The sequence below is a fragment of the Drosophila miranda genome, chromosome XR (assembly GCF_003369915.1).
Source record: "Drosophila miranda strain MSH22 chromosome XR, D.miranda_PacBio2.1, whole genome shotgun sequence".
NCBI classification, from domain to species: Eukaryota; Metazoa; Arthropoda; class Insecta; order Diptera; family Drosophilidae; genus Drosophila; species Drosophila miranda.
This window is the reverse complement of record NC_046674.1, coordinates 8,108,847-8,133,843: the sequence shown is the minus strand read 5'-3', so window position 1 is coordinate 8,133,843 and position 24,997 is coordinate 8,108,847. Positions and strand designations below refer to the sequence as shown.

The following is a 24,997-nucleotide window of genomic DNA, read 5'->3' as shown; positions in this document are numbered from 1 at the left end:
CCGACCGACCAACCGAAACAGAGATAGATATTGATTGATATTTGAAAAGTGATTTCGGCTCGTAGTCTGCTTGGACTCATTATTAGTTTCCCATGGAACATTTTCACAGCTAATGATTGGACGGATAGATGGATAGATGGATGGATGGATGGATGGATGGAAGCACGAGCTTCCCAGCAAGCAAGAAAGCCAGCCAGCACTCATACTATATACTTACTCGTATTCCAATTTTCGGCGCAGTTCCCAAAAGTCAATTCAATTTGCGTTGGCGGCTCCACGGCTTTGAACTCGATCGGTGGGCGGGAGATGGTTTGGTTGGCCAAAAATCGTTTCTCTAGTTTCGGGGTATTTCAGGAATGAAACTAGGCTAGGCTAGGCTTCGAGTCTCCAATATTTGCGGCAGTCTTTGCACAGAGAGCAGAGCGCTCTCCTCCCCCCTGGTCACCTGGTCCTGTCCAGAACTTGCAACATAGAGGAGCCTCTTGCTGGCTATCTTAATTACGCATTAATTACATCAAACATTAATAATTCCACATGCCAGCGGAGCGTCTGCTCATCTATCTACTTCAGTGGCAGCAACACCTTCTCGATCTTCGCCTTTTGCTTGGTGTTGCCTGCCTCTTGGTCTTGGTTCTTGGTTCTTGGTCTACGTCTCAGTCTCAGTCTCGGGTATCAAGGCAGAGGCTCCTCCTCAGTATATTAAACTGTCTGTCACCCCCTTCCTGCTATCCAGCACCCTGCATCAAATTGCAAGCCATCGTCTTCGTCGGATCTTTGGATCGTTGGTCTGTCTTGCGTCTGTCTGGGTGTCTTGCCTCTTGCCACTGCACTGTGGCTGCCCCTGCCTGCGCCCTGCCAAGTTGAAAAATTTGCCTTTGATATCGACTGGTGGCATGCCACATACTCGTACTGCTCGTACTACTCGTATACGTTCTTGCTTCTCCTCTGGCCTCTGGCTCTGAGCTCCCGCTGCTGTGGGGCAATATTTTCTTTTTAGCTGACGATTTAGCCAATTTCCCGATCATAATCGCCCTCGATCCGGCTGCCAGAGGCTGCAATGAAGAAGCTGTTTGGCTCTTTGGCTCTTTGGCATTTGTCTGGTCCAGTGAATGGCTTAATCTGGCGAGTGTTGATTCAATAATTCCCCACCAAAGTGCTTGGAGAAATCTGGGAAGCAAATCTGTCGCCTGTCGCCTGTCGTCGGATACCTGCGTGGGAAAATCTCTCGTTTCCTGGACTAATCTGCGACCGCCCTAAAGAGTCAGGTTCCAAAGGTCCAAGCGGACAGGTAACTGGCCACATGTTTGGCCGGAAATTCCCATGCGCCTCCTGTGCTGCCTCTGACCTCGTCCTGACATTGTCCTTATGACGAATTCGTCATAATTCGTTCCCTACTGCACTCAGGGCATTTCCAGCATTTGCTTGCCTTGCAAAATGATATATGAAAAAAATATGTATTATTAGCGGAAGAAGCGGGCCACCAAATTGCATCCAATCATGGCCAATATCTGCCCCTGCCACTACCACTACTACTGCCAGTGCCACTGCCCCCAGCTTCGGCCACTGTGCCCCATCCTCTTCTTTCTCTCAGGCTGCTGCCGGCCGGCAAGGTGACCGTGTGCTATAACAAAATTTTTATATCGAAATTGCCGCTGGTCAACGCGCGCGCCTGCCCAATGGCCACGTTAAGCGCGTGTTGGCCTTTTTGGTTCCCAAGCTTTGTTTGCCACAAGCACAGATAAAGATACACACACACACGCTCACACACAGAGTCACAGATACAGATACGGCCCCGCTCAGACAAGTTGGAGTTGCATTTTTAGCAGCATTTTTGTGCGGCATTTTATTCGTCGCCGCTGGCAACAAATTTGTGCTGTGGCAAGCTCCGAACAGCGGCAGTGGCAGCGACAGCCACCACGTAGTAGTGGCCACTGCCACTGGTTGGCCACCAACTTCAGCCTCAGCTTCACCTTGTGCCCCAAAAGCTATTTAAATGGTATTTAAATGTGTCTAAAAGTAATTTTTTTGCGCATTTAATTCGCATTTTTTTGTTCGTCCAGTATTTGGCAAAGCACTTAACGACATTTATGAGTATATTTTATGGAAAATGGAAACGAAACGGCAGCGAATGCCTGACATAATGCGTCATAATTGAAACGTTTTGTTGTTGTTGTTTATTGAAGTGGCAGATTGAGTGTGGCAGCAGCTTACGCCTGCGGGGAGGGGGAGGGCGGCGGGTTGGATAGCATTTGATAAGCAAATTAAACATTTGGCTTCCTCCATTATCTGGGGTTTCTCCTGTGCCCACACTGCCTTGGAAATAGTTTCACACACCATCCCACCAAATGATTTCAACTTGCCACCAGCAACAAGTTGCAGGTAGTCCATGGCATGCCACACACAGCAGCCACTGCCGCTGCTGTTTGTTTGTGCCTCCTCCTGCAACAAAGAAGGCAACTAGAAACTAGCCATTGGCCACCAGCAGCAACAGCAGCAACAGCAACAGCAACAGCAGCAGCATCGCCACATGCTTGACCAGAGACCGACGAGACCAAAGCGAGCGCATAAAGCATAAAAAACGCAAAAGCCACAAGAAGTTTCAAGTCGAAAAAGTCATTATATGCGACAACCAAGTCGTCGATATTGGCAGCGACGCCATGCAGCAGCAGCAGCAACAACGTGAAGGAAACGACCAGCTACGAAGTTGTACATACCCTAACAAGTTCTATGCTTGATAATAGATTCCTTTAGCTGCCACTAATAGGTCCTCTGGCAGTAACTATATCTCTGGGAACAGAAGCTGTACACTAAATTGATTCCGTTTAGAATTACGGCCTAAATACTGTCTGCAGGAAGGCTCTGGGCCAAAGACATGGCCATATCGATTCGATTATCCATGCCAAACATCTTCTCACAGTAATAATACCCGCTTCAAGTGTATGACAACAACTACGGCGACTTTGGCTTTGGCTGCGACACATTTGCTTAAATAGCAACAGCAGCAGCAGCAGCAGCAACAGCAGAGCCCATTTTTTTTTTTATTGCCGCAGTTGGAAAATGCAAGACAAACGGCTAGAGAGGGGCGGGCAGAGGGGCAGCACAGGAGAGGTGGACGAAAGGTGGTTGGGTGTCTTGGATTTCCAGTTTTCGGTTCCCACAATGCAAAATTAGGTACGAAGCGTCGTCCCCATGACGTAATTAGCATAGAGCCAGAGCGCAGTCGTTGTCGGGAGCCCATAAAGCGTATTTACCGCACAACGCGCCACACAGACGCACCACAAGGGGCAGCGGAAGGGGCAGCGGCAGGGGCAGCGGCATAGCAGTGGCAAGAGGGGGGTGGCAGTCAGGTGAGCCATTGGCCATGTTGCGCATGTGTGGCGTGCGAACGTCGCAGAGCAGAGCAGCAGTGCAGCAGCCGCGCAGCTGGTGGACGAGTACGACATTGCCATAACTCATATGTGGCACGGCTGCTCTGCTGCTGCATCGGTTGCAACTTGCAATTGTCGTGGCAGTCGCTGTCGCTGCCATTGGGGGCCACAAATAAAAACATTTCGTTTAACGATCTTTATCGATTCGATTATTGATTGTGTGTTCATGGTTTTGTTGCAGTTACAGTTGCAATATCAGAAGCAGCAGCAGCAGCATCAGCAACATGTTGCCAAAAGTAGAAGCAACAGAAGAGTCTATCTCTCTTTGCCACCAATTATCCACCACAAGACTATCTTTCAATCTGCAGAGCAAGAGGTGTTGGTCATCCAGAAGCCATAAAAGAGCCATCTCCGCCATTAACCGATTACTATGTTAGTTTATTCAGTCTCTTCAATCTAACAACTCGCTTTCAATCATTAGATTATACGGCCAAGACAGAGAATACTGCAGCATTCAGGCTGCAGCATGTTGCCAGCTCATCTGTCGGACTTCATCTTGCTGCATTTTCAACTGGCTATATGCTGTTCTACTCGGGCACTAGCTCGGTCTCTCGCTCTCTCGCTCTCTCTCTTTCTTTCGTATGAAATTCTTGGCATAGTTGGGTCTGACAGACCAGGCAATTGTCGGCTTACGGGCTCGGGCTCGGGCTCGGGCTCCTCTTTGGCTCTGCTGTCCGTGGTTGCCTCCTGCCAACCACTTATTACGTAATTATTTAGCCGAAGCATCGCCCTGGGGCACGTGTTGCCAACTGACTGGCAAACTGGCAGCACTTGGGCACCTGTTTCAGCCTCAGCCTCAGTCTCGGACTCGAGGACTCTGGGACTGTGTGGGACTCTCGGGGCCTGGTCTCTCAGCTATTTGTGCTATAATTTCTGGCATGCAGCAGCCACAGCAGCAACATCAATTCAATTTGCATGCATTTGCCCTCAAGCCTCTTGCCTTAGTGCTCTGTGGATGTTGCTGTTGATGATCATCTATGTATGCAGCTTGTAGCTTGGAATCCTGATAAACAGACTTTGCTGATTAGGAATTTATTGGCCCTAACTGCCAGCCAATTTAGTTACAGTCAAGTGGACACGTGCCCACATCCGCGTCTGCCTGCACCCCGTATCAAGTCGGTTGGTAAAAGATTGCGGCAGCAAACAGTTAACGGCAGTTGATAACTGTTTCACGCTTTTGGGTTTCGCAATTAAGCCGAATGGCATAGAAATTTTGATGGTTCCATAGACCATAAAGTAATCTCGACACGCTCTCACCCGTCAACGACAGCTACAGCTCCAGCGACAGCAGCTAGGGAAATGGTGCGTATGAGCAATGCACTCGGATGGTGACGAGCCTGAGGGGCATACAAACTCATTTCATCGATGAAAGATGAAAACTACTAGGGACTACTTAAGGTGAACCTCGAAGGAGGTGAAGTCAAGATTGAAATAGTTGGAAAACGATAGACGGTTTTGCTGTTTCCTTCTTTGAAGCTTCTCCTCAAACGATTACAACGACTTAGCACTCGCTCAAAGCTGTTTCAGCGAGTAGCGTGTAGTATTTCCATATGTACTCTCCGTTCCTGTTCTCTCAAGCTTCTCCCCCTTCGATCGATGGCCTGCCCTGGCCATTATTTTCCTAACAATTTGAGTCTTTTTTTTGTTTATTTATTTCCACATTAGTTAATGCGTTTATAATGCGCAAAGGAAACAGCACCACAGCCCCGCGCGCACCAGCAATGGGAGCAACATTGTTGTGTGCCTGCCTGCCTGCCTGCCTGCTCGCCTGTTGGCGCCTGCTTAACAATTGACGGGCAATTCCCACGCTGCGTATGAAATAAATTTTCAAACCAAAAATTGTGCGCACAACTCTTTACATTTTAATGATGCCACCGCGCACTGGGCGAAAACTTTGAAGCGGCCGCGTCGGCAGTCGAGTCATTTACTTGTTGTCGAGCGCCCCATTATACTCGTAAATCTGCTAGCCAGCCTATGACAGTTTTTTTAGCTTCTCTTTTTATTTTACTTGTCTCTGTTTCTGTTGCTCATTTTTTGTGTTGGTTAAAGAAACAAAATCACACCAAAATGTGGTTTCTGGGGGCCATTGGTCGGGTTGCTACCGTCTGACGACTGACGACTGACGACTGACGCCTGACGTGACTGCAAATGAGCATCAGGGCCAAAAAGCAAGAGAAATATATATCAGATAGCACCAAAAGTGAGAGCAGTTCGATGTGTGGGTGCTGCTGCTCGGTGCTGTGTACTGGGTTCTGGGTTCTGGGTTCTGGGTTCTGCGGCTGGGTTCACTGGGTAGATCGAAAGATACGCCATGCTAACATCACTTATCGCGAGTATTACTTAAAGATAAATTTCCGAGAAATGTGCGAACTTTACGCCCATGACGTATGTATATCGGATGTTGCGACACAGTACCAAATTTTTGATAAAAATTCAACGAATAATGGTGACTGGTCTCGTATCAGACAGGTGGGAGAAAATAGTTGTTCCCCGTTGGTATCGATGAATCTTAAAATTGGGCCGAATCACGCCATGAGTCATAGAAATAGAAAATAAGGTAACAGATCGATGGATGTCGATAGATCCAATACAGCGAGTAAAAATTCAGCGAGTAAAGAGTACGAGTATTAGAACTCAAGGTGGAACTCACTCTCACTTCTTCTTAGTGAGTAGCGATAAGCTTTTGTCGCTAAGTCTAGTCGCCTGAAGTCTAGAACTATTTTTTAGTATCACAACTTGTGAAGAGCGCCACTCGCTGCTGCCCGGATGATAACTCGATGTGAAGTGGCTGAAGCACTTTCGAGCAGCGATTACCCAGATGGCAAATAAGGAGAGGAGGGAGCTTTGGAAGAAGATCGTCCATCGACCATCGACCAACTACCGGGTTGCTCTTGTTGCAGCTGGCTGCAGCTTCTGTTATTGCTGTTGGTGTTGCTGTTGGTGTTGCTGTTGTTGTGGCGGTGGCAACCGCTAGCAAGCGATGTTGCCAGACGCATCGCATCTTTATTTAGACAAAAAAATGTTGCATGTTTCGCGCTTTTCACCAAATGCGCTCACCGATCCACATTATTATGCAAAGAGGGTTGCACTATTTACCCAAAAATGGCCGTGGCTAATGATGATGATTGGTCGGCCTGGCCGAGAGTCGTGGGCAACTTTTGCTGCACTTGGTAGCGGCAACTTGTTGCTGCCTCTGCCGCAGAAGCTGCTGGCTGCTGGCTGCAGCTGCCGCCACACAGCGTAAAATGTGGCCAACGTTTGTTTATATGTCATTGGCAATTAGTTATAGTTTTTATTGTTTATTGCAATTGCCTCCTGCTGCTTCATCTGTTTCTGTTTCTGTTTTTCTTCCCGATCAGAGCACCGATTCATATAAATATTTTGTTAAATTTTCGGCTTTTCTGGCATTTTAATGAAGTTTTTATGGGGGTTTTCCAGCGAACTTTCATTGAAAATCACTACAGAAAAAAATAATGAAATGCCAGAAGGCATGCCATGGAGGAGAAAGAGAGATGACGAAATATTTATTTGAAATCTTTCATGTTTCATAAATTTATGTGCAATTTATTTTTAAACAACAACCGTCGACGGCGCGACGACAACGTCTCTGACAAGTCGGAGGGGAGAAAAAGACAACCTTCCCTGCCCTACCCTGATGGGGCAGACACAAAAGTGTGCCTAATTAGAGCTGCAACAGCCACAAGAGCAGAGCCCTGCGTGGCGCCATGTTTGTTGGCCAAGAAAAACAGAACAGGAGAGGGAGACAGTAACACAAAAGAGAGGGATAACTATTGGAAAGCATAGAGAGAGAGAGAGAGAGAGAGAGAGAAAGAGAGAGAAGAGAGAAGAGAGAAGAGAGTAGAGATCAAAGGGCTATTGGGGCTGGCGCCCTGTCGGCCTCGATTGCGAAAAAACCAAAACAACCCAAACAATGAAAACTATGGAAGGAAAAATCAAATGAAATCAAAGGGCAATCTCCACTGGGCTCTTCCTACTTTTGGGCCAGTTCTGTTGGTCATATCAATCAGTGATTTAGCTTTTGGCCAATGATCATTATCACAGAGCAGCAGAAGATGATGCCTGGACCCGGGGGCATGCTGCCATTACAGGTGTTGAAAACAAACAACGATCCGAAAGAACACCTTGGGGTGTCGTTATCAAAGATCTTTCTCTTTCTAGGGGATGGTGGGAAGTGTAGGCTGGGCGGTGGGGTCGCAAACTGATATGAAAGCAATTAGCAGCAGCGACTTGGCAACCAGCTGGCTTTTTTTCCACAGAATTTTGTCAAGCTGTGACTTTGATCTGCGGAAATGTTTCGGGCAGCAACAATTTTTGATTTGAAAATGCAGCCGCTCCTCCCATCTCCTCTCCACACCACTCCACTCCACTCCTCTTTCCCCTGCTGCTTGCTCCTCACCCACGGCACAGCAGCGGCAGCGGCAGCAGCAGGGTCTTTTCTTATTTATAGCCACCATTTTTATGCTCCATTTCAATGGGCCGACGGAGACGGCAGCAGGCAGGCAGCAGGCAGGCAGCAGGCAGGCAGCAGGCAGGCAGCAGAAGCGGCAGCAGCAGCAGCAGCAGCAGCAGCAGCAGCAGCAGGCGGGAGCATGCCGTCGTCGCCCCTTTGAAGATTGTTGTGGTGGCTACCCCCTCGTCGGGGGCACCACCAAAAACTCTAACCACTTGATTGCACTTTTCGCAGCATAAAATATACATTTATGTCTGTCTGTAGCTGTATCTGTATCTGTATCTGTATCTAAAAGTATATATAGAAATATATGTGAGGGTGTGCTGTCGAACAACAACAAAAACTACAGAGAATGAGAATCGAAAACTATATAAAATTGATTTCCCCACCCGCACAATGGTTGGGACGACAATGAAGCGCCATTGAAGCGCAACCAAATTAATCTTTCAACGACAATTACAATTAATTATAAACGCCCCCGCCGGCTGCCTCAGGGGCCAGATCGTCCAGATCACAAAAGATCCAAAATAAAAAACTAAAACAACAACAACAAAATATAGGAATTGTATTGAAGGTACAATATCTGCGCTGTGCGTGTGTATCGCCAGCTGGTGGCCGCAACGTCTGGCGTTTGAATTTGGTTCAGATATCGTATTAATACGAAGCCTGAATATGCTTTCAAAACATGTATGTATATAGAAATATATTCCCCAAAATATCGGATTTATAACCATTCCCGCACATCTATGAATGCACTCAGATATGTAGTTGTATCTCTGTGTAAACATTTTTCCCGGTTGCTGTTTTACTTTTCATCTGTCTAGCGCTCGACCCAATCTGTATCTGTATCGGTATCTGCATCAGTATCTATTCAATCTATCCGTCTATCTATCTCACCATCTATCTATCAGTCTCAGCGCCCGCCTAATTACAAAAAGATGAAAGCGTTGTTTTGTGGGCCAACGTCCGTCCATGTGGGATCGGGCCCACCCATCCAACACCTTGGCGGGAACACCGCTTGTTCTCTTGTTCTTGTATGCCCTCCTGCCTGCCTTCCATGCTGCCATGCTGCCTACTGACTGTTGGCTGCCGCCGCCTGTTAACGGCAGCTACTTAATTTCGTATTAATAAACATCACAAATGTTGTAATAGTTTGGCACTTTATTTATTTATTTAGCTTTTTATGACCCGAGGGGCGCTCCAATGGCGGCAAACATTCTGGATCTCTGATCTCTGATCTCTGATTTCTGATATCTTCCCATCGATGGCAGGCGATTTCTTTTCGCAACAACAAAATTTACACACTCAAATGATTGACGGACTCGGGCTTCCAGCCAGCCAGCAATTGTTTAAACAATCGTTGTGCTTCCACTCTTAGTTAGTGGATGGATAGTTGTTGTGCAACAATGTGGATTCCAAATTGGATGTTTTCGGTTGTTTTTGGGGTGGGTGTGGAAACCTTTTGGTCTTGCGTCTGTTGAGGCGTAACCAACCGTTTTGCCGCTGATCAGATCGGATCGTATCTGATGCTATCTACTCTACATGGCTGTAAATTTGAATCAATTTGGAATGGTTTTATTCTGTTAAGGGAACACATTTTCATCACATCGTTAGGCTATTGAAGAACGACAGCGATTGCTAAGTTCTCATCAGAACTGTTGATGGAATAAGCCATCAAAATGTAGAGGAAAGGATTTCAAAGGAAATCTATGTCTAAGTTTAATAATTTGGGAATCCCCCTAATTTGTATAAGAGTTTTTCACAAATCAGCAATCGAATGGTATTTATTGGTACTTTTGTTATTTCATTGTTAATATTTGGTGAAATTGTGTGGAGTGTTTCGGAAAACAGAACAGGCCATAAATATTTCGATAGCCAAAAACAGACCAGATACGATCGGATTGGATTGGTACAGATCTGTAAACAGAAAGCGTAGCAGAGAGATGGATTTATTAAGAGCCCAATAAGTAAATACAAGAAAATGGAAAATGCAGCAGCAGACAAAATGTGAAATGTATTTTCCGGCAGTGCAATTTTGTAGGACACACAGACGCACACAGATGCAGATATATAGCCATGGCCATCTGAATCTTCTGTTATATACATATGTATATGTATATGTATATGTATATGTATATGTATATGTATATGTATATGTATATGTATATGTATATGTATATGTATATGTATACATTTTTGCACAGATTGCCTGCGAATGTTGTTGCCGTTTCCAAGAAGTGTGGGCGTGGCAGTGGCGGTGGCGGTGGCTGATGTGGCGGATAATGATGAGTGTTGTGTTGTGTTGTGTTGGATATTTAGTTGGAAGAGGCAGCGAATCATGGCCAACACACACACTCACACACACATACAGTTACGTCATCGCACTCGTCGCACTCGTTGGGGTTCAATGGTGCGTATGATTAATTTCGGTTTTGCTTTACTATATTTTCTTTCCACTTTTTTTCGTGTGGAATAGTGCCACTATAACTGCAACACTGCAGTACTGCAACCAGTGGCGACTTTGGCACAAAGAGAAGTTCCCACCAACAACCACATAAGTAGCAGAAGTTCAGTTTTGGTTGCTTTTGCCTTTTCTCTGGACATTTTCACATTTTCCACTCTGTGAAGTTGTGGTTGCTGTTGTTGTTGTTGTTGCTGTTGTTGTTGGCCACTTTTGGACATTTAAGCCGCTTTTGGCGTGCGTACAACTTCAAAAGCTGCCACCAACTCGGGCCAGCTCTGGTGCTGGCTGCCGCTTTTTTTCCTGCTCCAGCTGATTTATGCGCTCGTTTCGTGTATCTGTGTGTAGGCGCTTTTCATGTAATCTGGCGGGTAATCCAAGTGGCCAAAAGCGTGAGAATTTCACACACACAGAGACTTGGCGACCGACTTCCGTATCATTTGTGTTCAATCAGCGAACATGCACCAAATTTAACTGCCAGGTGCTCCCGGGACACACAGACAGCTGCCCCCATCTAGCGGCAAGTCAGCATACCGGGCAATAGTGGGTGTGAGCCGTTAAGCCTGATCGCTGAAGGTCACAGCAGCAGCAGCACCAGCAGCACCAGCAGCAGCTGCAGCTGCACCACTCTCTCTTTCCACACACACACACACACAGAAATGGTTCTTTTGTTGTGCAGATTTTCTCACGCTGATAAAAGCCCAAAAGAAGTTGGACTCCGAGACTCCAAGAAGCAGTGGCAGTGCTTGCAGATGGAGGGAAAAAACTTTGAAGTTGTCGGCTTTCGTGTGGCAGCAGCAGCAGCAGCAGCAGCAACAGCAACAACAGCAGTAGCAGCAAAAGGATTCACAACGCTGACAAATGTCAGTCAGGCTCAAATCCCAGTACGTGTCCAAGATAAGCTCCATCATGAGGATGGGCCTCGTCTCGCACAAACAGACGCTAACGCTAACAACTTTTCTCCAGCTCCATCTCCATCTCTCTTGCTGTCTCTCTCCCTCCCTCTAACTATGTCTTTTCTGTCTCTGTCTCTGTCTCTATATCTGTCTCTTTTGCTCTCCCACTGCCTCTCAATTGCTGTTTGTTGTAATGTGCTCATTTTCCTTTTGCGGCATTTTGCTACGAAATTGGGTTAAGTTTGGTTTTGGTTTTGGTCTTTGGTCAAGATTTTGCTCTAGATTAGGCCAGGTCCGTTATTACTCCGAATGATAGTGATAATGATGTTGATGGCCTATAATAAAGTTAGCCATTACAAAACGTGGGCTCTATCCCACTGCATTTGCTGTGCTATTTTTAGAGCCTCCTGGGCGCGTCTCCATCGCGATAGCCTGGCCAAGATGGAGAGACAGACCCAGAGAGAGAGAGACCGCTTAGTCATTCCACTTGTTGGCCAAGGCTCACCTCACCCACATAGTAAGCCACAGAGTGCCAACTGACTCAAAATCCCAATCCCAGGCTGAGGCTGAGGCAGAAGCCACGATCTGCAGCATGGGGCTCGAGAGAATAATGTCGTCAGTGGAAATTGATCGATTTAAAAAGAATTAAGATCATCGGCCACGTTTTGCGGACCTCATCCTGACTCACTGACTTAGTGAACGACTAAGCCGCCCCCGAACTCCATCTCCATCTCCAGCCCCATCTAAAGCTCCATCTGTGCCCCAGCTCCGAGTGCAACTTAATTATGGTTTGTTTGCCTTTCGCGCCGCCACCGCCGCCACCGCCGCCACCGCCGCCACCGCCGCTGCTTCTCTGATCCCTGACTCCCTGCATGTCTGTCTGGGATGTCTGTTGTCTGGGCCTGGCTGGGAGGTGCGCTTTGTCATTGCCAAACAATTGCAGCAGCAGCAGTCGTCGTCGTCGATGTCTTCGTTGTTGTCGGCCATGTCTCTCCGCTTGGTTCTGTCTTGGCCGGGTCTGGCTCTGTCTCTGGCTCTGGGGTCTGGCCTGCTCTGATGGCTATCAGCAATCAGGCGCTTTGTGCGCCATCCCCATCCCCAGAGCCATCTCCAAGGGAGCCTCCTGATGAGCAGCAGCCAGGGAAAAACAATTTCGAAGCGAACTTTTAGCCGGTTGCAATTTTCGATTTGCATTAATCAAACAAAAGTCGTAAAAATAATAAGAACAGAAAGAATAACAGCCAGACAGAGATAACAGATAACAGCGAAGATGCGGAGCAGAGAGAGGGAGAAAGAGGGCCTATCTTGGCCTTGAGGGAAATCTAGACGTTGCCACCCACTTGAATGCATTTCACACGCTGTCGCCAAGGGCCAACAGATAGAAAACCCAAGGCGGCCTTTACTTGCTTCTCTCTCTATCTCGCTCTCGCTCTCTTCCCCTTTTTCTTTTCCTATCTTTCCCTATCTGAGGGAGTGCATACTTGTGACGTTTTATTTGAGTCCAGGGACGGACACTCTGTATTTGTATGATTGCGATTGAGTAGATATTTGTGGGGACTTTGTTAGAGTTCTTCAATTCAGGATTGCACATTCTTTATGCCTCTATACTCCATAGTCTCTAGTCTTTCTAATCTAATAGAGGCTGTTAATCTGTTACTCTTTCTAATTTATGATCACAATTGGTTGTGATTCACTCGTATCGAGAGTATTTGCATCATCCACCAACCCTGAGATCTATTCCTATGAAACCTCCAGACAAACACCAGCAGTTTTTTCTTCCAAATACCGCTCTACCGATACTGCTCTCCGCTCCCATACTTCATGGCTTATCAGCTTTATCACTGCCGCATTGTTTGGATTCACACGCCCCCAACAAAAGGAGAACAACAAAATAACACAAAAGCGAGATGAAAGGTGCAGAGAGATGAAGAGAGAGAGAAAGAGAAAGAGAGAGAGGTATTTGGTGAGAGCGCTAAATGAGCGCTATGAAATATGTACAAATTTACATAAAAATCCCCCCGACAAATATTTGCATAACATTTTGACAGTTTCGTGAAAAACATGCCAAGAGGTGGTCCCAAACAGTCACACGTAGAACAATAACAAGCAGTAGCGTAGTAGCCTGTGTGGCAGGAAAAGCAGTAGAAACAGTAGCAGCAGTAGCTCTGTGGCAGTGAGAGTAACTGTAATATCAGCAACTATCAGCTCCATTGCTACGTCATCTGTCACCCACTCTGTTGTCGCATACCCACCCTCAACGTCAGCCTCATCTTCAGCCCCATCCTCCCATCATCGTCATCGTCACGTGCATCCTATGGAAAGTTTGTGACGTTGTTTTTGAAGACGACGAAGAATTTATCAGAAACGACAACAGATTGTAAATCAATTGGACGATGATGTCACAGCAGGGGGTGATGCACTGCGCTGGAAGTGGCTGCAGAGATAAGATTGAGATTAAAGAGACATTTTTGTGTGGAGGTTACGTTTCGGAAGAGGTTAAGGCTGTTCCGATTGATAGATTATGACTATCTTCTATACGTATGTCTTGTGCTATACGAGTATTAGTAGCAGTAGCTGCAAAAATGTTAGATAAGAACAGAAAACTGATATAATGCAATTCATTATTGATCATATAATCATTTTACAGAAAAAGGTTTAATTCCTTAAGGAATGAAATGTCTGTACATACAAGAAATGTGCAAAAATTATTATAATTTTAGCATCATTTTTGGAAGTCATTTTTCTATAGAAAAATACGATGCAAATCATCATCATGTACGCGTAGTATGGGAAGTAAAGAAAGTGGTTTCCCCTATAAATTATCTCCCGCAGACTTTTATCACACCCCCTGCAGTAAAGATGAAGCTCTCCTTGGCCCCTGGCCATCTATCATTTGGCTTTGTGTTATCAAAAACAGCAGCAGCAGTAGCAGCAGTAGAAGCATGGGCAGTAGCACTAAAATCATTAGCAGCTAGCAGATTGATAAGCCACCTGCAACAGCGGCATTAGTCAGAGGAACGTGAGAAAGTATGTCCGACTGATAACAGGGTGAAGAAGATACTCATGCATGGAGTACGGATATCTGCACATACAGAGCGTGCTGTTATGCTCATTATGTTGGTTTTGGGATAGAATGGGATGGTATGGGATGGGATGGGATGGGATGGGAGGTTGGAGATCTTGTTTGGCGGAACAGCTGGTCGCACAGATTCGCCAGCTCGGGGATGAACCACCGCGACTATCCGAAAGCAAAGAAAAATAGAGCAGCGGCAAACAAAGAAAGCAAAATCCAAATAAACAAAACAAATGCGAGCGCTATAAAAGAGGTAGACAGAACAGAACAGAAACAGAACCAGAACCGATCCGATGCTAAGGCTGAGGCCTGAGGCAAAATTTGTTGGCATTTAGAGGCAGAGGCGAGATCCAATTGATGCCGCTGCTGCTGCTGCTGCTACTGATGTTGCATTGGGGGCCAGGCCAGCGATCTTCGCTCACTTGACTTAATTAAACGCTACAGACAGACAGACAGACAGACAGACAGACAGACAGACCGACAGACCGAAAGACAGACAGAAGCCACAGTGGGTAAAAATACATATCAAAGGGGAAGTTCAGATCAGGTAATGGGGGGCTGGGGCTGGGGCTGGGGCTGCGGCTGACTGTGCTCTAGGGTGCTCTAGGGGTCTGTCTGTGGCAGAATGCTTCGCTTATCGCTTATCTCGGGACAGATTACTCGTAAACTTGCGATTCTTCATGAACACCCGCCTCAGAGTGAATACTGAATACTGGATACTGAACAGTGGATACTGGATCTCGGCAGATTCAGATAATGCCTACATTCTGTGATGTTGTGCTGTTTTTCTTGGGACTTTCCCCCCTTTTACATGGCCCACGAAAACGATTATTGTTGCTGTCTCTCTATTTGCTTGAGTTGTCAGCGCCAGCGACAAAAAAACGTGGAGCGTGGAAAGGCACCGCTTCAAAGGAAATCACATTGCGTATACGCAATGTGCAAATAAACAAGACGACAAGAGGCACAAAAACCGAAGAGAATCGCAAACAAACATGGACAAAATCGACGGAAGCCAAATGGCGACAACGTTGCCAGTGTTGTCGTTGTTTTTTGTCGTTTGTCGTTTTGCTATTTTCTAGTTTTATTAGTTCTGCCAGCATTTTGGCCACACGTGCCAGCCATCCATCCAACCATCTATCCATCTGCCTGGTCCCCAGAACTGAGAGCTCGCGAAAATGTGTGTTTTCCTCCCTGACTTTCCGGCCGTGTCTATGGATGTGTGTTTATGGATTTGAACAACATCATTTGACTGTTTGCTGCCAGCTTGATTGGAAACGAATCGAAAGATACGGCGGGTAAAGGGAAAGAGGTGATATCTTACTCGGAGATTGGTATTCTGTCTGGCTTTTAGATAGCTTCTTTTCTTTTCATAATTTCTTTAGCTTCTGGTGTATCGTATTTCCTTTTGGAATGCCATCAAAAGGCTTTTAAAAAGTATCTCGCTATCGTTGCTCAAGGTATGCGGAATATATAACAATCTTCAACAGGAAATATTGTCACTTAAATTTTTGTGGATATATATAGCAATTCATAGCTCAGATAATTGTGAGTGGCATTCGTAGATAGAACAATTGAATGGAGTCCATAGCAGATCTGCAGGTTACTCACTTCAGCACTGCTGTAAAAAATCCATCTTATATCTCAACAAAAAGAATAAATATACGGATACGAATACCCGTGAACAACCTGTTGTCGAATTGGTTCGGTTACCCGTCTGAAAAGGCCATTGCATTGCAGTTTTTATGGCGACAATCGTCAGCGGTGAGCAATTGTTTGCCATTGCCTAGGCCAACACGACGTATGCGCAATGCTTCCATCCACAGTATTGACGCTCCACCTACTTACGGGGGGTATACGTTCGTATACGGGGCTCTTATCTCTTCGGAGGTGTAATCATGCAAATATTATACTATCAGACCATTAAGTGAAGTGAATTGAAGTGCTCCTACGCCCCAACTCCCCATTTGCTCTGCAGAGGGGGGCGCGTGCTGCAATTACGAGTACGATTATATCCAGACAGACAAGATAGTGTGTATGATATATATCCGTACTTGAATGTACGAGTGGTACTCGTATTTGTTTTGAACCGATAAATCACGGCACTGGACTTTATTCAAGAGAATCCAGCAATGACACAATGTCGCGGGCCAATGAAAATGAATCAAAAATAATCAAATAAATAACATTCAAACGAATTCGAAATCATAAATAACCAAAGAGTGGAAGGGAGCGGGGAAAACTGAGTGAGGGAAAATTTATATGAATTTTATTTTTTTGGAAAAACTTCCGCTGACAGCAGCAGAGGCAGCAGAAGCAGCAGCAACAGCAGCGGCATCTTCTGAGCCGAATGTGGGTCACCAGCGAAGCTGCCAAAATAAATTGTCTCTTATTCCACCACTCGCGCATCCGAGTATTGGGAAAATTATATATTTTCCGAGAAAAGATAATAAGCAAAAGTGCATTTGGGGATAAACCCAAAAGCCCAACGAGCGAACAATGATCGAAGCGCCATAATGACTATGTAAATGAATGGAATGGAATGGAATGGGTGGAGTGAGTGGTATGAGTATGAATATGAAAATGAATGGCGGCGATGAGTTCGCAGGCAATTTGGCCTGACAGATGGCGCCAGTCGGCGTGTCGCACGCAATTTTGCTGATTAATTCAATGCAAACGGATTTAATAACCCGATCCCCCCGATTCACCCGATTCCGATCCCCGATCCCCGATCCCGCAATGCAACGTTGCCTCCTCAACCGCAATGCGATAACCACATGCTACTGATGCTGCCTGTCTCCGTGGTGTCTCCGAGCCCCCCTCCTTCCTTCCTTCCACAACCCCGCTTTTCACCATTTTCCTCGGGGACTCGTTGATGGATTTGCATGAATCATTGGCGGCCGCGTCACGCTCGAGAAGAAAAGCGCGTCGCGGGGCACAACTGAAATGAAATGCAAAAAAAAAAATACAAGAAGAAATATTATTTGAAATATGAAAAGTTATTTTAATGCGCCTTGTCGCTGCTTGTCTCCGTCTCCGTCTCCGTCTCTGTCTGCCGCCTAGTGTCTCCTCTCCTTCTCTGGGTGTGTGCTAAATTTGGGGAGCAGGCAACGGCAACTGACGACAGTTTTCCTACGTTTGCTTTGCTTTTGGCAGTGCTTCCTCTCGTTGTTGCTGCTGTTGTGCCAGACTTTTCCGGAAGCGCGGCGCGACAGCAGCAGCCGGCTTTGACGTAGGCACTGGCCAAAGTTGTTGTTGACGCACTCGTGGCGCAAGAAAATACCATTGGCGGAGAGGCCAATGAGCCCTGGACTGGAGTGTATCGAATTTCAGCTCAAAACTATGAAATGTTCATCCTTTTTTGACTGGCATTTAAAGAGTTCAAAGCAGCCAGAAAATTAATCCATCGATAGAACCTAAAATATAATATTCCCATCCTAGCGTTTTAATGCCTGTTCTTTGTGGATTATGAATCAAAAGAACCAAGGAACAACTTTTCAGACTACACTACAAATCACATTCAATCATTCTCCGCCATATTCCGTCATTATATTGGATCTCCATTTATCGTTCATCCTTTTTGAATAAGGAATCAAAGCTAAGCTTCCAAATCTGTCCATCGGAATCGATGAAGCCCATGCTTGAACAAATTCCAATGGCAATGCCAATTCCAATTCCCAAAAGACCAATGGCCCGAGGAGACGCTCGTATATACAATACAATATTTTTTAAGCGCATAATTAAGTCATAATAAGAGTAATGGAGGTGGAGAGTAGGTTGGGGAGTCTGGTATTGGTATTGGCTGGAGAGGGCCAATATGATATGCCAATTTTTGTCCGAACACACGGAGAAGGCAAATAAAATGTTCATCTTATTATTCTGGCGGGGATTTGGGGGCAAATCAAAGCGCGAGCCGCAGGGAGAGGACAGGGAGTAGGGTTGTTGGTCATGACAATTGTCAACTTGTTTTGCGTGTGCTCTGTTTCTGTATCTGTGTATCTGGGTATGTGTGGTATCTGTGTGTGTGGTGCTGCCTTCAATTCTTAATCGCCTTGTGAGTCGACGTTTCGGGTCTCTGCCACACACACAGAGACACACTCACACAGTGACAGAGGGACAGAGGGACAGAGGGACAACAGACAATTTGGGAGCGTGAGAAAGTGGCGCGCACAATTAAAATGCTGCTTTATGGCCCGACGCTGAGCCCCAACATAAATTATAAACAATAATTTATCTTTGAATGTACATATACTCGAGCGTTTTGATAGAATAAATACACCTATCTATATAAACATCTATCTATATATCCATCATATACGAGTATACATACATATATATCTAAAAGTCCCAGACCTCTGTCTGGCCACGCGATCCTCGTCGCATAAATTACCATTCGTTCGGCCTTAAATCAGCGCAAAATTTAGCAGACTGCTTGGAACGCTGTGTATCGGTATCTGTATCTGATAGATACACCGGCATACACTTGTGTGTATTGCATAATGACATACAGTAGAAATGCATTTCCCTGGCACACACCCACCCCAGACCCCAGACCACAGAGCGCAGTGCCAGTGCCACCCACCTCAGAGCAGAACATAACAGAACCCCCGAAATAGATCGACCAATCGATGAATGATCATGATCATCAGGGGATGAATCACTGAATCACTGGGACAGCGCACGCAGATCTCGATTAGCATGTGACGAGTACTTGGACACTCACTACGCCCCTCATCTATCCGGCACGGCACCCTCCCCGGCTCATGGGACACGTGATATGGCGGCTAATTTAGGCACTTGACAGCGCGGGGGAGTGGCACATAGCCACTCGAGACAGAGGCAGAGGCAGAGGCAGAGGCAAGTTTCATTGCCAATTCGAAGAAATGAGTCAGTGGGCAATTGGCTAACTCATATATCAGCGGAATGTGGGACTAGTTCTATTGATAAACTGCAAGACTGCAAGATTATGGGGCACGTGATGGAAAGTGGTAATGGTCAGAGCTGAATCAGTTGACTAAGGCCCGAGAGCGATAGAGGACTGTATTCCAGAATATTCAATAGCAATATATTTTCTAACAATAAATCAGTCATAATAGGCGCTACTACAGTTCGTAGTATAGAATTCATTTGTGCAGAATATAGCATTGCAATGTTCTGGAAATAAATTCGTTGCATGGGAGTTTGTAATAGAGAAGTTCGACTGTATATACATACATTGTATATTGTATATCCAACATTCCAATCGCATTTCTTTGAATCATATTATAGCTTCCTCTTTTCGCACCATCATCACAGCTTGACCAATTTTCCAGTCCATGAATCTTTCCTGTCTGAAAGTCCCAGACAAATTAGAATTTTTTTAACGATCTCCAAGCAACCTAAGAATCAACATACGCGACGATCATAAAAAAATAAAGAGGAAATTCTTTAAGAATCTCAATCATTTCTAGTTTGCTATTTTGTTTATGGGCAGTCTGAGAATATACAATACATGCATACATACATATATACTCGTACAGCCCATAAACAAAGGTGAAAAGGAAAATTCCACACTCAAGACGTACCCGAATTACCCGTATTTAACTAACGAATGAAATTAACTCTAAACTCAAATAAAATCGCAATGGAAATGCATAGCCTAATGTTTTTGTTGGTGTTCCTTACAGCACAGAACGCATCGATCACGTCGATCACCTCGGTGCCGAGCACGACCATCGACAATGGCCGGGAGCTGCGGATCGTTTGCAAGGTGTCCGGCCAGCCACCGCCGAAGGTCACCTGGTTCAAGGATGACAAGTCCATCAATCGCAAGCGCAACGTTTACCAATTCAAGCATCACAAGTAAGCATCCAAATACTACGTCTTCTGATTCTGAATCACTTTCATTTATAAACGTTAAATATTTAACAATCTTGCAGAAGACGTTCCGAGCTGATTGTGCGCTCCTTCAATAGTTCCTCCGATGCGGGCAAGTACGAGTGCCGTGCCAAGAACAAAGTCAGCAAGGCGATCATCAAGCGCCGTATCATGATCAATGCCTATCCAGGTGAGTGTTTGAGTGTGGCTGTGGCTGTGGCTGTTGCTGTAGCTGTTGTCCCGTGTGGGTGGACTTCCAAGTGGATGTTGCGACACTTTGGTTGGTTGTTCTACAAATTCGGAATGCTCCAATTCATTTCTAATTTATGGGCACATTTGAAGGCGACCAAGACACTTCACACACCCCCAGCAAGACATCAGCAAGACATCAGCATGCACAGCATACATTCCGTGTAAATCATTTTATTAATAATATTAATTCTGTTTCGAATCGTTTCAGTTGCCTCTCGGCCGGACCAGACACGCAGCTCGGGCACCCCCTGTCACTTTCCTGACTTCTGCTTCCACGGCGGCACCTGCATGCTGATCCCGGATCTGAACGAGTTCTATTGCAAGTGAGTACAAGTAAATCTATTCGAGTCTTGTAGTATCTTCGGCTGCAACTCCGCTTGGGGCTGGTTCTTTTCGGTTTGGGTCTCCCATCATCCTATCTGCTGCACTATCTATGTATGTATGTATGTACTATCCTGAGACTTGTCTGTGTGTGATCCCTAACTCAAGTGGTTTTTTGTTTGGGACCCGATAAACACTCGCTCATGTGTCAGCTGATAAAGGCAGCTCTCCCATCCCCATCCCCATCCCTATCCCTTTCCCCTTCCCCCTCCTAAACTCCCCTTACTCCCTGTTGTCTATATATATATATATATATTGTATCTTGTAATATTTTGGCATCGCATTACAACAGACAAGACGGGAGAGCAATTAAAAGGCAACAAATTTGTTGAGGATCAGGCGCTGGTGCTGGGAAAGAGATCTCCAGACAAAACCCAAAATGCAAACATGGGTGTATGAGTGTGAGTGTGAGTGCGGATGAGTGTCTGCATGAGTGTGTGCAATGTGAATAATATCTTTCAGCGCCTCGTTTTATCCGTCTGTGTGTGTGTACAAGAAAACCTACTCGGTTCGATTCGATTCAATTGAATCCCATCCATTCCAGTGGCATTCCAAAAAAGCGCATTTCAGTTGGAATAAAATATATATATATTTTTTTTTTTTGTGGAGTACGAGTGGGGAAAATCAATTTTTATTTCCGAGCCATAAACTGCCAGAGTGCTCTTTACCCTTTTTTAATTTTCTTTTTGCTAAAAATCGTTTTATACACTTAATTTGTTTGTTCTTTTGTTTATATTTAAGTGGTCTGCCGAATGTTGCAACGCAGTTCATGGCCATTTTCCCTTGGTTTTTTTCCCATTTACCATTTACCATTTCCCTCTCCCCCCACCAAATACGTATATGTACATATATGCACACTGAAAGTGCGAAAAGCGAATGTGAAATACAATTTATACTAATATTCATCTCTCAACTTTCTTTTTTGCGTGTCTTTCAGTTGCCCGAACGGATACTTCGGCGAACGTTGCGAGAACAGTAGGCCCGACAGTAGGTACAGCAATAGTAATCCCGAATTTTGCGACAATTATCATGGAGGTTATTACTGCTAAAATAGGCACTTCTATAGCATCGATTGTTTTAGATCGAGTCAAGCGACCAATCGAAACTGAAACAGAAACTGAAACTAAACACAAAAAAACAAAAACACAACTCAAATCAAATGAAAAATCAAATCAAACCGAACCGAACTCAGTGCCCATACCAAAATAATTATTAACTAAACATAATCTGCAGTTGTATAGAAGCGAAACCAACGAAATTCCCCCACAGCACTTTTCACCATTATTCCTCATCCATTATCCTTTCAAAAGAAAACCATTTAAGAAAAATAGAAAGTGAAATAAACCAAATATAGTTGATAGAGCGACACTCAAACACCTAAACACTCACACAGAAAGTACAAATATAGTATGCGAAATCGGATCCGAATCATAGAACCATTATACCCGAAACCACACTCCACACCTCCCCCTGCTACCCGGCCTGCTATCAGTCAAACTAAAAGTTTTATTAGAGAACACATTCCAAAAAGCAACAAAGTAAAGTCTTAAAAACGAAACAATAAATAACTAACAAAGTTGTTCATATAATCTTTTTTTTAACATAAAAAACAAAACAAAACGAAACAACAAAACAAAAAAAAACGAGATGAAAATCAAATAAATACGAATAAAAACAAAGGGTGCTATAGAAGGTTTATTTTAAATAGTTTTTTAAATAGAAATTTAATATAATTTCAAACTCACTCATCACACACACCAACAAACACACAATCGATTAAATGTTAAAAACAGCAAAAACAAAACAAAATTATGAAGCAACACTCTGACAGACGGACGGACAAGCGAACAGACGGACGGACAGATGAACGGACAGTAGGAGGATGTCCGCAACGCGAAATACAGAAACTTGTCGAATCTTATTCAATACTCACACAAACACACTCATACAAACAATATGAATATCAAGGATGAATAACAATGAATAACGATGAATAAACAGAGGCTCTCTTAAGTTAGATACACAAACACAAAACACAACACACCACAACAAAACATATACCACATAGAACATTTGCAACAAATGGCAACACACTCACCCACAAAAAGCAATGTACTGAAACAAACAAAATGAATCGCTACGGAAAACGGGAACAGAATTTTGTTTTGTTTTCGATCACATTTTTTTGTAGTTGGCAAAAGATCCACAAATGAATGAAAACTCTCTCTTCAGCGATGTAACCCTCATGAATAACAAACAATACAACAATATTTAATGATTTGCGATTAATTTTAGTTCTTATGTACTCGTTATTAGACATCATATTAACACTTTGGCTGTAGATTTTGACAAACCGAAACACCGAATCAAACAAAAACCAAAAAACCAAACAACTTCATTATGCTCCTTGTTAACTTTTATTTGGTGATTGTTTTTTTTATTCATTTGTAATTTTTCTTTTGACTAATCTCTTGCATTTCCGATTGGGTAACTTTGTTTACTATTATTCCTTAGTATGTGCTCGTCTCCTTCAAATAGTTCCACCACACCAGAGAGAACTTGAGCCTCTTTCCAAATACATATGTATGTATATTCCGAATCGGATGCTTTCTCTTCGAAATCTCTCCCTCTGCATGGAATTCTTTCTTTCGAGAGCGCATTTGATGCTTGTAGTTGCCCCCTTTTGTATTTCTTTTTTTTTCCTTTTTGTGGATATGGTTTTAGCCAGCTAATAGTTAAACGTAAATCGTAAAACGAAACGTAAAGCAAAGATGGAAGATTAATTTTTAATTTTTATTTATAATTTAATCTCTTCACAGATATTTTGTTGCAATCTACGGCCAAATACAATACATACCTTAAATAACGACTATTAATGCATAGAGTTTTGTTTTATTATTTTTATGACTTTTATAAACGAAAAAAAGATAAACGAAAAAACGAAAAACCGAAAAACAATCCCGCAATCCAAGAACGTCGACAATTGTAATTTTTTTTATTATATAGAAAAATTTGATAATTTGTTGCACCGTCAGATTAAGCCCGAGATCCGAATCCCAATACCATTCACACAATTTGCAACTACAAAAAATTGTAAACACATCAAAATACTCGTACTCGTACTTAGGCACCTTTTAGAACCCTGAGTGTCCCTTCATTTCCACAGTCAAGAGATACAGATCCAGACTGACTTTTTCTATTGATTCTGTTTGAATATATTTTGAATATGAAAAGCTTAAACTAATATTAAATCGGAATCTGAATTTATTATAAAATATTTAATTGCGAAGAAACGATCAAGAATTGATATTTGAAATTGGAGAAGCGGAATTGGAAGCTTAACCGATTTTGACCTTGAACCGACTGTCACTGACACTGTTGCGCTTTTGTTGTTGTATCATAGACATTATAGAAAGAGATCAAAGGTTGACGTAGCCGAGAACTTTGTAATAAATCCTGTAAATATCTCTCGTTTTTAACTAACGTTAAGTTTTGTGTACATTTCAACTAAGTTAATGCCACCAGCCCTTCTTTAACCATAATTTATTATTGTATTTAATTACACTTAAATTATAAAATTTGTATCTGTAAGCTCACACACATTACACCCTTACACACACCCACACACACACACACACACACACTTTAAAGCTACTTAATTTCGAAATACTATTTTATTTGTCCTCGTTTCTGATTTTGCATAAAATTTGAACACTGAAATGGAAAAACACGTACGATGTATAATTGCAAATTTAGTTAAGATTTTTTTTTCTCAATGTGTATGTTGACATCAGTTTTTTTGGCTAGGCGTAAACGAGATTATTTTTAATTTTATTCGTAAGTGGAAAATTTTTTTATATTTAATTATTGAAAGATTTATACCAAAAATACCATGTAAAGTTTAATTTTAATTTAAAAGAAAATATTAAACAAACAACAAACAGAAAAACCAACAAAAAAAACAAACAAAACAAAAACAAACAAAACAATGCGTAAGAAAAAAATTTCATTAAAAATTTGCAAATAATTCACATTTACAAAATGGATTGCTTTTTGATTTGGTTTTGATTTCCCTTTCTTCTTCATCTGCCTGCGGCTTATTTCATTAGTTTTTTGTCCACTTGATTTATAGGAAAATACAATATTATTTTGCTCTTGGTTATTTTATTTCCTCCCATCCGC

General features: G+C 43.8%; 1 protein-coding gene across 5 annotated transcripts in view; it reads left to right on the top strand.

The window, feature by feature from the left end:
- LOC108152883 (protein vein) overlaps nucleotides 1-24,997 on the top strand; it is a 34,257-nt gene that overhangs the window by 8,989 nt on the left and 271 nt on the right. Inside the window, exons 2-6 of one of the 5 annotated variants that reach the window (XM_017282519.2) lie at nucleotides 19,993-20,167; nucleotides 20,245-20,372; nucleotides 20,643-20,757; nucleotides 21,753-21,802; nucleotides 23,635-24,265. In XM_017282519.2, coding sequence (XP_017138008.1) covers nucleotides 19,993-20,167; nucleotides 20,245-20,372; nucleotides 20,643-20,757; nucleotides 21,753-21,802; nucleotides 23,635-23,681 — 515 coding nt within the window. In that variant the 3' untranslated portion in view covers nucleotides 23,682-24,265. The other 4 variants (XM_017282518.2, XM_017282521.2, XM_017282517.2 and 1 more) reach the window with 4 other exon arrangements.